Below are 12,872 nucleotides of genomic sequence, written 5' to 3' on the forward strand. Positions count from 1 at the left end.
ACCATCCTGGACCACCAAGGACTACCAGCAAGAGGAGGAATATCTTTAATCCATTGAAACCGCGCAGTCTCAAGCAAACGGGAGCCACGTGAGGGACCACCGAGCGAGCTAAAGCGAGTGAGTTGCCGTGCCGAACGGTGTGACGTTCGCTTGAGCCTACTCAGCGCCGTTCGAGTTATGTACCGATAGGCAGAGAATCGTAAATCATGTTGTGGGGACTGCCCCGCCTCCGAGTAGGTCAGTATCTCTATCTCCTGATTACGCCCATTGAATGGTCTGATAAATCGCAGGTAGGCCAGTATGTCACCTACTCGCCCATTCAATGGTCTGATAAAATGTGATAATGTCCCATTCAATGCATTGATAGCATTCGAAGCAGTGTTTAAAGCGAACATTTGTAACTCAAATCTTTGCTTCTGGAGGAGGTCCCTGGAACTAAATATTTTGAAATGGGGGTCTGTGGCCAAATACATATAATTTTGGGGGTCCTTGACATGAAAAAGTTTGAGAACCACTGGTAAAGAAACACACATTTTTCAGAAAACTGTTAGGATTTAGAAGACTTAAAGGAGTAGTTCACCCAAAAAATGACTTATTTTCTATCAATTGCACACCCCATGAAGCCTTGAATCCATGGATTTATTATTGTTTTTGTGGCATTCCTAAGCCAATAATTTGATTCCCGTCTCCTACTGGCTAATGTATCCGGTAGGAGACACAAAGTAGATTATTTGTGTCTCCTACCGGATACACACCCGGTCATCAAATTATTGGCTCAAGAATGCCACAAAAACAAAAATAAATCCATGAATTCAATACTTCATGGGGTGTGCAATTGATAGAAAATAAGTCATTTTTGGGTGAACTCCTCCTTTAAATAGATGGGTTATGTAGCTCTTGCAGATTCTGCTTGTAGCGAAGCATCTTTGATGTTCATTTCACAAACCATTGTTCTTGCAATAATAAAAAAAAAACAAAGAAAGGAAAAAAGAAAACAAATTGTCTATCAATGAAGCACCTACATGTATGTTGAATAGGCCCACACATTGGTAGCCAGCCACCCATCTGGGCCATGGAACGCTTTTGACATTTGCAAGTGGGCCCCTGATCCGGATAAGGTTGAGAACCACTGCAGCTCCTCATGTCTGGCGGTGTTGCCAGATTTTGCGAAAGAAACAGGCAAGTTCCATGTCTATACAAAGAAGCCCCAAATAAGCAACGAGGGCAGTTCAGTCAAACTGTATTGTCTAATGCTGTTTTAGAGCAGTGATTCTATAACATTTTCATGCCAAGGACCCCAATATTTACAAGCTACTTTAACGCATTGAGAACTGGAACGCATCCGTGTCATTTTTAGATTTGAGCTAAAAAGCATTATTTTACACTTTGGGCTATTCAAAAATAGCAGATCTACAAGCTCATAGCGCGGCACAGAGTGCCGTGCTATGAGCTTGTAGATCTGTTATTTTTGAAAAATCGTGAAAATGTGTGCAAATCTTTGAATATATATATATTCTTTTAAAGCGAACATTTTTAACTCAAATCTTTGTTTCTGGGGCGGGGTCTCTGGAACAACATATTTTGAGATGGGCGTCGGCGGCCAAATACATATCATTTTGGGGGGGTCCTTGACATGAAAAAAGTTTGAGCACCACCGATATAGCAACATACGTTTTTCAGAAAACTGTTGGGATTTAGAAGACATTTGTAGAATCGGCTTCAGGTCTTAATGGGTTAAAGAAAAACAAGCCCAAAAGTCACTTATAATGAACTGATTTGGCAACGCTGATGATGTCTGGTCCTGTGGGGCTGCTCCTCATCAGAGCGTCGTCTCCTCCTCCACTGGGCTCTCCTCCTCTTCGGAGCCGGAGGGACCGGAGGAGAGTCCCAGGACCTCCAGCACGGCGGCAGGCAGCTCCTTGCAGGTGAGCAGCTGCATGTAGATGGCCTCGGCGCCGCACAGCACGGCCCGCAGGTCCAGCCTCATGGTCAGCTCGTTGACGTGCTTCAGGATGGTGTCGACGTCGTGCTCCTCCGACCCCATCAGCTCCCCCCGCTGGGACTCCAGGATGGAGCAGGCCACCAGCAGGTGGAAGTTCTCGCAGGGCAGCCGCGTCCACAGGACCTCCCACAGGGTGAGCACGTCCTCGAAGGGGAACTCCCGCTTGAACCAGATCAGCAGCCAGCGGAAGCAGAAGCACAGGTGCCCGCTGTCCCGGGAGTCCAGGTAGTCGCACAGCTCCGGGTCCAGGGCCCTCAGCAGGGCGCCGAGCTGCAGGAGCTGCCGCTTCATGGCCTCCTGGGACTCCGAGAAGTTGTCGCGCACGAAGAGCTCCACGAAGCCCACCAGGCACCAGAAGGACTCCACCTCGTTCTGAGTGACGAACAGGACGGGGGCCAGGAGGTCGCTCATCCCTTGGACGTAGCCCAGGTCAAAGTCGTACATGCAGTAAGTCATGAGGACGTCGTGGAGGAGAGTCAGCCCCGGGTTGTCGTTCCCGGAGAAGAAGGCTGTGTGTCTGTCCGTCCTGTTCACGTCTCTCTCCACGAGGCTCCGGTAGCCTCTGAGGACCGAGTTCCTCGCCTCCTGCTCTTCGCTGACCGTCGTCCACTGTGCCTTCATCCGGAAGTATTCCTCCGTCTTGACCCTCAGGATGTCCTGCCTCCGCTCGGCCGTGCTGTCCCACGGATAGAAGCCCAGGAGGAACGGCCACACGTCCTTCCTCAGGTTCGGGGCGACTCCCCCCTGGAACACCCGCTCCCTGATCCTCTCTGGGTTCCGCGGACGACCGTCCGCGTCCAGAAGCTCCTCCCACTGACCCAGCGGTCGCCCCCGCGACACCTCCGGCCTGGGACCGAGCTCCGGCGCCCCGCACGCGACGAGTTCAAATCCGGGCTCGTTGTCGTCGGCCGAGGGGTGCGCGTCGGGGTGCCGCTCGCGAGAACGGTTGGAGGACTCCGGAGGACGAAGGGCCCCCCGGAAGAAATTGGTGACTTTGGAAAACCCGCCAAAGGTGGTGGCGTAGGGGTCTTGGATGAATCTCGAGACGAGATCGGGGCTTCCTCCTCCTTCGTCGTCGAAGAGCCGCAGCTCGTCGAACGACCGCGAGAGGGCGTCCGAGTCGTCGTGTGGATACGCGAGGAAGACCCTCCCGTCGAGCGGCGAGGGAGACAGGACGACGTACCGCTGCAGGGCTCTGAGCAGCTCCCCGGTGCCACCTCTGTGAAAGTGCAGAGGGGGGAGCGGCTGACCGCCCCCTCTGCTGGTCAACACCAGGAAGTTCCTCCCCAAGGTGAACCGCGACCTCCGCAGGGAGTACAGCTGGGAGACGGGCAGCGAGAACGACCACTTCCCTGTGTCTTTGACCGGCAAGCACTCTCGTCCTATCCTCGCCGTGCTGCTGATGACCGCCCAGTCCGGTTCAAACCCAGGGTCAAAGCTGGCATCCTCCTCCCCTCCTCCTTCTCTGTACTTTGTCGTTGCGTAGAACACAGCGGGGTCGCCTCGACCTGCGTCCTCCTCTAGGGGGCTCCACTCTAGAGCCGGCTCCCCAGCTCGCTCCACGATGCGGATGAATCCAGGGATGTTGGCGTCCTGGGTGTTGTTCCTCTTGGGGTTGGTGTGGAGGTAAACCCCCTCCTTCTCAAAGATCAGCTTGGGGAACTCTGCTGTTGGTTCCATTCTTCTGCTGCGGTCTGCTATCTGTCACTGGGTCAACTGCTTTGTTTTACGCTGTGCTCTGCAAGAGGCTTTGTACGGGATGTAAACTCACAAACGTCTTTGTATGGACGCTCAGTGGACCACAGAGGAACCTCCACTAATCTTCATATAATGTTCAATTAATGTTTAAAACGTTATCTTTTTATAATAGAAGTCAATGGAGCTTTGATCAGGCTGAAAACTTAACCAAATTTGGAGTCATAGGTAGGGAAGAGGAACGCTAATCTTTATTGATACTGATACCATTACTTATATGACATATCGATGAGGTTCCTTATCGATATCACTATCGCACTTTCTTCAATGTTTGGTGGAAGGACTAGATTCTTAAGGGAACTTTATTGCTTTTTATTTCGTAACGTGAATGAAGTGGGCGAATGTTAAATATATGATCACCTATCGTTAAACACAACTCCTTAACAGGCCCACCGTTTCAGACAGATGTATTACTGACTAAATTATTGATTTTTCAATAAGTATCTGGTTCTCACACTGGTGTCGGTTGATGTCTGGCTTTAAGAATCACACAAGACACCACAGCTTCGATGGCGTCATTGATGATGTCATTGATGATGACATTGTCATTGGCGAATCTGATCTCCAAATTAACAACGTGTCACATCATCATGACGTGTCGTGTTAGCTTGTAGATCTGTTCTTTTTGGAGTAAACGTTGATGCGTTGGCGATGTGTTCAGCTGAATTAAAACACGCTATCAGACGATAGAGCGTTTGTGCACCAGTGATTTAATTAAATTGTGTCTCGACCATTCACAGAACCGCTAGACTCTATAGCAGGGGTAGGCAACCTTAGGCACAGGTGCCAACCTTGGCACAGGGGAGGGTGATCACTGGCACACTGGCATAAGTGTGAGAGAGAGGTTTATTCTTTTAAAATGTTATATTCCAAAAAAGTTTAGTCAGTTATAATATATATACAAATCACATCCTGCACATAATTCTACATTCAAACTCCGAACTCTGGCTAGGTGGGGTTATTGCTCTGAATATTTCTAAAGAAGAATAATGTTTAAGTGGTGTCATACTTAAACTTAATGTTGAAATAAAAAGATGGCACTTCATGTCAAAAAGGTTACCAACCCTTGCTCTATAGTTGTATCAATAAGCTTAAACCTTATTTAGTTTTGGGTCCAGTGTTGATTTTGAGGGCAAATTTTGGTTTAGTTTCAGTCATAGTCTTTTGAATAAAATTCCATTTAGTTTTAGTCATATTTCAGTCATATGAAAAGTTTTAGTTTTTGTCTAGTTTTAGTCGACTAAATATCATAAGATTTTAGTCGACTAAATATACAGTTTATTTAGTGGACTAAAATGTATTTTGGGGGTGCCTTGATGGCGTTGAAATGCCAGATTCTACACTTGGTTAAATACTGAAAATAGCAGATCTACAAGCTCACAACGCGTCACGCTGCGACGCGTTGTGAGCTTGTAGATCTGCTATTTTCAGAGGGCAACACCCGAGCGCAAGCAAACATAAAATGACTTGTCTTTTAGTTCTATTGGATCTCTTCTCCACTAGTCCTTTTTAGTCTAGTCTTTATTTGTTGACAAAATTGTCAATATATTTAGTCTTGTCAAGTATAATTTAGTTTTCGTCAGTGAAAAAAGGTAGTCGACAAACATTTCTCATCATAGTTCTAGTCGACGCAATCGACACTGTTTGGGTCTCAATGAATTCAGAACCAGGTCCTTAATAGAGCTGGGTTTCGATTCCCATCATACGTCATCTATGCTGTCATAGATAGACGACCGATGTCATCTATGCTGTCAGTCGTCTATGACATAATCTATGACATATGACTTCACATTTGGGTATGGCTGCTCCAGACCTCCTGTGACCAGCCACTGGTCACCTTACAAACAAAGGTGTAGATTGAGGATAGATTGAGATTTTTTTACAGTGTAGACTGGGTTCCAGAGATAACAAATAGTATCAAACGGGGGTCCATGGCCTGATGCATTATGGAACTAGGGGTCCTTGAAATGAAAAAAAAAGGTTGAGCATTACTGATGTAAGTGTAAATGACATCATTGGTGTCTGACCTGCACTCAGAAGTTTCTGCACCACATCCGTCTTCCCAAAGAGAGCCGCTTCATGGAGGGCACTGCCCTTCTCCGTCTACACACACACACACACACACACACACACACACACACACACACACACACACACACACACACACACACACACACACACACACACACACACACACACACACACACACACACACACACACACACACACACACACACACACACACACACACACACACACAATGGGAAGGAGTGACTCAGCAGGAGGACATAACTCTACAGTTGTAGATGACATCTCCTCCTCAGCATCATTAATTGCTTAGTCCATTAAGACCGGGAACGCAACTGTGTCATTCTTTTGATTTCTTTGCCTATTCAAAAATAGCAGATATGAGCTTGTGGATCTGCTATTTTAAAAAAAAATTGAGAATTTGTGCAAATCTTCAACATCAGGTCTTAATGGGTTAAAACTATTATTTATTATGGTAAATGATATGATTGCAAATAAAATACATAGTTTTGAAATGACGTTCGAGCTGCAGGAATCCTCTCTCAGTCAGCAGTAGTGAAACAGACTCCAGGTCAGTTTCATTTTAACCCCCTCCTGACAACCTCGCTCCACTTTTCCTAACAGGACATTCATTTGGTTCAGAAACCACCGTGGATCAGATGGGTTTCCAGCTCACAGGACCGTGCTAATGGAACGCTGCAGGACGTAGGGAGCGGCCCGGAGGACACGGGACACGCCCCATCAGGGACAGGAGGACAGCAGGGTAGGAGGACAGGAGGACGTTTAGCTTTGACAGATGGACAGCACAGCTTGGTACAAACTAGCATCAGCCACTGCTGTCCGTTCACCACTAGGGGGAGTAAAGGCACGCTCAACAGAATGATTCATTCATTGAAATAGGACATTCTGTACAGTGTTGCCAGATTCTGTGAGAGAAACAAGCAACCAGGTCTAGGAAAACCAGCCCAAAAGAAGCGACTATGGGCCACATGAGCACTTTAACATATACGTCATCAGCTATTTGAAAATAGCAGATCATAGCAGATTATAATAAGCAGATCTGGCAACCCTGATTCTGTATAATGAGTACTTTTACTTTTGGTACTTTAAGTATATTTTGAGGCCAATACTTTTGTACTTTTTACTCAAGTACATTTTGAATTAAGGACTTTTATTTTAACAGAGCATTTCTACATTGCAGTATTGATACTTTTAAAAATCAAATCCAACAACACAATGCCACTTGTACTGTAGTGACTACTACAGTCTGAACATTATTCAGGCCCTTCCAGACAGGCAGACAAGCTTTAGTACTTAGTAGAGCCACCCTTCTGCTGTTATGACCTGCCAGCAACCATGATGCAGTGCCAGACACGCAGCTTTCTGGCGCCGTTCATGAAGAAATCTTAGCCATTCCTCATGTGCAATTAAGCATCAAATTATTGCAATAGCATTGAATCGTTTTTGGAGTGCAGCCACCCATACTTTATAAGTTCCTCCACAGAAGTGAGGGCTTAGGGGTTTGTGACATTTAGGCTTGCGTACTTTGGCTTTACCAAGAGGAAGGAAGTTGCTGCAAGAGGAGATTAATAAGCTAGTAGTCACCGTGACATGATTAAAAAGCGGAGGATATATTTGGCTTGACACACAGAAGTGGCGAGCTCACAGACACTAAGAGACACTCCAAGGGTGATTTATACTTGGGCTGTGAGTGCCGGGGTCGCTGCAACCGACAATAGCAGATCTACAAGCTCACGACGTGACACGTTGTGAGCTTGTGTCTTGTGTCGGTTGGTGCGACACGGCCGCGGAGCCAAGTATAAATCAGGCCTCACGATCAGCCAGACGACCGAATGTTGTGCTGTCAAACTGTTGCACACACACGCACACACATGCACACACGCATACGTGCACACACTACATGCTGTAGTGTAGACAAACAACATGGCTGTGCGCCGGGAGCGTGACCACATAATCGCATCTCATTTCCTATGTGTCTACAATCTACAGTTAAAAAATTGCACATACTGTAGGCTACACATACCGACAAATGGAACCATGCACACACGCACACAAACACACATGCGTTGGTGTTACTATACTTGTGAGGACATAAACATGTTAAGGCATACATTTTATGAATGCCGTTTTTACAATTTTTTGCAATTTGTAACCCTAAGTATAAATCAAGTCCAACCCTAACCTCTATGACTAAATGACTAATCGTGAATTTTGTTTCCCATTTTAACTCTTTGAATGCCATCGACACGTTTTCGAGTCAATTGCTACTTAATCCATCCACGCCGTCAACGCTTTTTAATTGTTTAATACACGATCGCGCTGTTCTCTGTAACATCTGTCATCAGGTTCCCTTTCCACTCACCCGGATGTGGAAATAACGTCATCCGTTTCTTGTTTCCGGTTTTATCTTGAAAATTTTGCTTTTTGGCGAATTACGAGCATTTTCGCCGGATATGGTGCCTGCAGCCTGGTTGAGCTGGTGAAAACAGTTTCACACAGATCGGCTCTGAAAACTTAACCCTTTGGGGGCTGGTAGATGGGTCGTGTTTGTTTATAAACACAGCCAGAAGATGGATTATAATGGATATAAAACTTCTGTGACCGGTTAAAAAGGTTATAAAACACGAAAATCGCTGGCACTGGGTGAGTATATTATGAAAATACTCTGGCAGTCAAAGAGTTAAGTGACTCCTACGAAAGATTTTCCTCACAACGTCTATTTCTCAAATTCTCCTATACTTGTTGGAGGCATTTGGTCCTCACAAGTATAGTCACACACACACACACTAATCTCTCAAGAACAGATTCAGAGCTGCGCTACTAAATCTGTCGGGAGCCCCGTTCAGAACGTGTGAGCGTTGGCCTACAAGTGGGCGTGCCTTCAGATCAGGAAGCAGGCCGCACTTCACCCAATCAAATGTAGTGGGCGGAATTTGTAGCTGTGAGCTCGCTTCCCACTGAAAACAAACCTAAACTCATTTAACGATAGCGTCCTCGGACACAAACACACACACACACACGCACCTCATAGTTGATGTCCATTCCAGCGTCCAGGAGCACCTCCACCACGTTGAGGTGTCCGTTGCGAGAGGCCAGGTGTAGGGGGGTGTGTTTCTTGGTGTTGCAGCTCAGCAGGTTGGGGTGGGCCGTCAGCAGCAGTTTGACCACCTTCACAAATCACACAACCACAATCTATTGTATTGTCACATTACCAGGTTCACAGGCAACATTTAGTTTTTTGTGCAAACTCCATTTTTGTTATTGTCTATTAACTCTGAGAGTTTACAAATGGAACCAAATGGACCCTTACGGCCCCTTACAAGGTCTGTAACTCTGAGAGTGTACAAATGGAACCAAATGGACCGTAGGGTCCATTTGGTTCCATTTGTACACTCTCAGCGTAATGGGGGTCTGTGAAATTAATAGGAACAGCAGGCTGAACGGAGAACCCGGAAGTGAGCTTTAATTCCAGTGAAGGGGGGGGGTTTGCCCCCTTGTTTGTTGAACCACATAGGTCCACACAAACGGCTGTATAAACTTTACCTCCAGGCGTCCGTAGAGCGCCGCTAGGTCCAGGGGGGTCTCGAACTTGTTGTTCCTCATGGTGGGGTCGGTCAGCTCCTCCAGGAGCAGCTTCACGACCGACGTGTGGCCGTACTGAGCGGCGCAGTGGAGTGGGGTCTCGTTGTCATTGTTCTGGAGGATGAATGGATGGATGGAAAACAGACATAAAGCATAATCATAAGGTATTACACAAGGTATAAGACATAAGGCATTAAAGGGATAGTTCACACAAAAAAATACTTTTTTTCTATCGATTAGTCACCCCATGGAGACTTGTTTTGTCCTAAGCCAATAATTTGTTGACGAGCAGTAGACAGCGGTTCCGGTAGGAGACACAAAGGAGACTCTTTTTGTCTCCTACCGGAACCGCTGCCGGTCATCAAATTATTGGCTTAGGAATGAGACAAAAACAAAAAAAAATCCATGAATTCAAGTCTCCATGGAGTGAAAAAAAAAAGTAATTTTGAGGTGAACTATCCCTTTAGGCATCAACCACTTGAACCCTTGCGCCCTGATTCTAAGGGGTGCACATTCGGCGACAAAAAAATAGCCACGATGCGTCGCCAAAGCAACGCACCGTGAGCTTGTGGATCGCCTGCTTCCAGCCAAAGAGTTTTGGTGTAGGGGGGAACAGGTCTGGGCTGTGGGCAATACACTGGATATTATATCAATATTGTGATATGAGGCTAGATAGCTTCTGGGATTTTAGAAATCATGATATTTCCTGATATGAAATAAGTTGTGTTTTACTGTGTTTTAAATGCTGCATTACAGTGAAGTTATGTAATCTTATGAACTTACCTGACTGTTAGATTAGTGATTTGCTTTTAACCATTTAGTAATACAGGCATTACTGATGATTATTAACCCATTGAGACCTGGAACGCATCTGTGTCATTTTTTGATTTGAGCTGAAAAGCATTATTTTACACTTTGGCTAATCTTGAAAATGTGTGCAATTTTTAATACATATATTCTTTTAAAGCAAACATTTTTAACACATCTTTGCTTCTGGGGGGGTCCCTGGAACAACATATTTTGAGATGGGGGTCGGCGGCCAAATAAATAATGTTGGGGGTCCTTGACATGAAAAAGTTTGAGAACCACTGATATAGAAACATACGTTTTTCAGAAAACTGTTGGGATTTAGAAGACATTTGTAGAATCAGCTTCAGGTCTTAATGGGTTAATAAAACATGTCTTTGTTTACATATTCTATGAAAGCAACAATATATAAAATATCCCCACAATATCGATACCAAGGTATTCATGATATTCCATTGTGTCCGTATTGCCCAGCCCTATAGAACAGATGCATCATGGGAGTCTGAGGCTTGATTTACACTTGGTTGCACACTGTCGCTCACCAAAAAAAGGCAATCTAGTGATGTCATTTTAGATTTTAACCACTTTAACCATCATCTTATACTTTGGCTATTCAAAAATAGCAGATATACAAGCTCATAGCACAGCCAGAGTGCCGTGGAATGAGCTTGTAGATCTGCATTTTTTAAAATTAAATCATGAACATTTGCGCAAATCTTTGAATATATATATATTTTTAAAGCAAATACTTGTAGCTCAAATCTTTGCTTCTGGGGATTCTACAAATGTCTTCTAAACAGTTTTTTGAAAAAACATATGTTGCTACAATATCAGTGGTTCTCAAACCTTTTCATGTCAAGGACCCCCAACATGATGTATTTGGCCGCGGACCCCCATCTCAAAACTATTAGTTCCAAGGACCCCCTGAAGCAAAGAGTTGAGTTCAAAAATATATATATATATATTCAAAGCTTTGCACAAATGTTCAAGATTTTTCAAAAATAGCAGATCTACAAGCTCATACGGCGCCGTGCTATGAGCTCGTACATCTGCTATTTTTGAAAAGCCAAAGTATAAACTAACGTCGTAGCTAAAATCTAAAATGACACAGATCTGCTATTTTCGGTACGCAATCACCTGCACACACAGAGCGTAAATCAGGCCTCGGCGAGGTAAAGCCTTTGTCAAGAGGAGAGCACCGCCACACTAGCAGAGAGAGAGAGTCGTGATAAAGCCCCTGATTCAGTGTGAGGCGCGTAACGAGTCCCAGGGGAGGTGAGAGGACAAAGGGGTGGGCAGAGAAAAGGGGGGGGGGGGGCAGACTGGCATCATGGTACTGCTGGCATGATGACACCACAGGAACTGGGTGTGAGACACACAGATGGGGACACTGGCAGACAGACAGACAGACCAGATGGGGACACTGGCAGAGAGACATCTTGGCCCTATAGGTCATCTCCACTAAAGCCTAGTTCAACTATACACCCACAACTATAACAGAGACAATGGTGAACATTTTAGTTAGTGTTATCCTTATAGTGCTGCTTGGTGAGAAGGACAGCCAAATCAATCATGGCGGTTTCGCGCGCTGAAAATAGTACAGTGAGGGTATTCAGCAGTGTGAAGAAGTGTGTGGTGGTCTGTGAAAGGAGCTACCAGTATACAGCTGACCTCAGCACAGATCAACACCTGCAATGCTACTGTACTGCTGGGCTGACACCCCCCTCTCCCCAGTGAGGAAGATGATCAGGGATGAAGAGTAGCCCTGCATCACCCCAAAGCACAGTTTGGAACGGTTTCACAATTAACTTACCGCTTGGGTTCTGGAGAAAAGCTAAACGCTTGTAATGTAGCTATTTGCGGTGAGGTAAAAATAAGGCCATAAAGCTTCATTCCAGGACCCCAACGGTTAAAGTTATGAGTCAAAGTGTTTCCAACACGGTTCGTGTCTCCAGAGCCATAGGATGACAGATCAGTGCTTTGTTTACAAATACAGTATAGACACATGTTTGTGACTGCCATGTAATTACAGTGACCATTATTCTACCATTATAGGTAAAAGCTACATGACAATAATAATACTAATGTGATTTTATACTTAATATTACAGTCATTATAATGATATAACTTAAAATGATACACCTGACAATCTCCAGTTACTTGATCACTACCATAAACAGCCAGCAGAGGGCAGACTGTGCAACATGAGAACAGCCTCCATTGAGCTGATAGTTCACTCACTACAATGACAGCATAATAAATGCACAGTCATTATTAAAGGACAATTTATGCACGAAAAACCGTCATGTGACAAAGCATAAATGATGCGTTATATCACCGTTTCTCAACATCTGGTCTCAGGACCGCCATGGGGTCAAAAATGACACGTATGGGTCTGTAACTCTGAGTGTGTACGAATGGAGCCAAATGGACCCTTACAGGTCTGTAACTCTGAGTGTACGAATGGAACCAAATGGACACTTACAGGTCTGTAACTCTGAGAGTGTACGAATGGAACCAAATGGACACTTACAGGTCTGTAACTCTGAGAGTGTACGAATGGAACCTTACAGGTCTGTAACTCTGAGAGTGTACGAATGGAACCAAATGGACACTTACAGGTCTGTAACTCTGAGAGTGTACGAATGGAACCAAATGGACACTTACAGGTCTGTAA

General features: G+C 45.3%; 2 protein-coding genes across 10 annotated transcripts in view; both read right to left on the reverse strand.

Moving 5' to 3' along the window:
- The window catches only part of LOC308097163 (ankyrin repeat and SAM domain-containing protein 1A), a gene marked incomplete at its 3' end in the record, with an annotated part of 160,995 nt that overhangs the window by 89,932 nt on the left and 58,191 nt on the right, over positions 1-12,872 (reverse strand). For all 9 annotated transcript variants that reach the window (XM_080444791.1, XM_080444790.1, XM_080444788.1 and 6 more), the window contains 3 exons: positions 9,350-9,502; positions 8,831-8,974; positions 5,785-5,860 (listed from right to left, as the gene is read on the reverse strand). In XM_080444791.1, the coding sequence (XP_080300917.1) occupies positions 5,785-5,860; positions 8,831-8,974; positions 9,350-9,502 (373 nt within the window). The remainder of the gene's footprint in view (positions 1-5,784; positions 5,861-8,830; positions 8,975-9,349; positions 9,503-12,872) is intronic.
- Positions 1,820-3,682, reverse strand: LOC308097359 (TBC1 domain family member 17-like; the record flags this gene model as incomplete). The annotated part of the gene is made up of 1 exon (XM_080445116.1): positions 1,820-3,682. The coding sequence occupies one exon, from the start codon at positions 3,680-3,682 to the stop codon at positions 1,820-1,822; it is 1,863 nt and encodes a 620-aa protein (XP_080301242.1).

This window comes from Gymnoscopelus braueri, assembly GCF_963280865.1.
Source record: "Gymnoscopelus braueri genome assembly, chromosome: 12".
In the NCBI taxonomy this organism is placed as follows: domain Eukaryota; kingdom Metazoa; phylum Chordata; class Actinopteri; order Myctophiformes; family Myctophidae; genus Gymnoscopelus; species Gymnoscopelus braueri.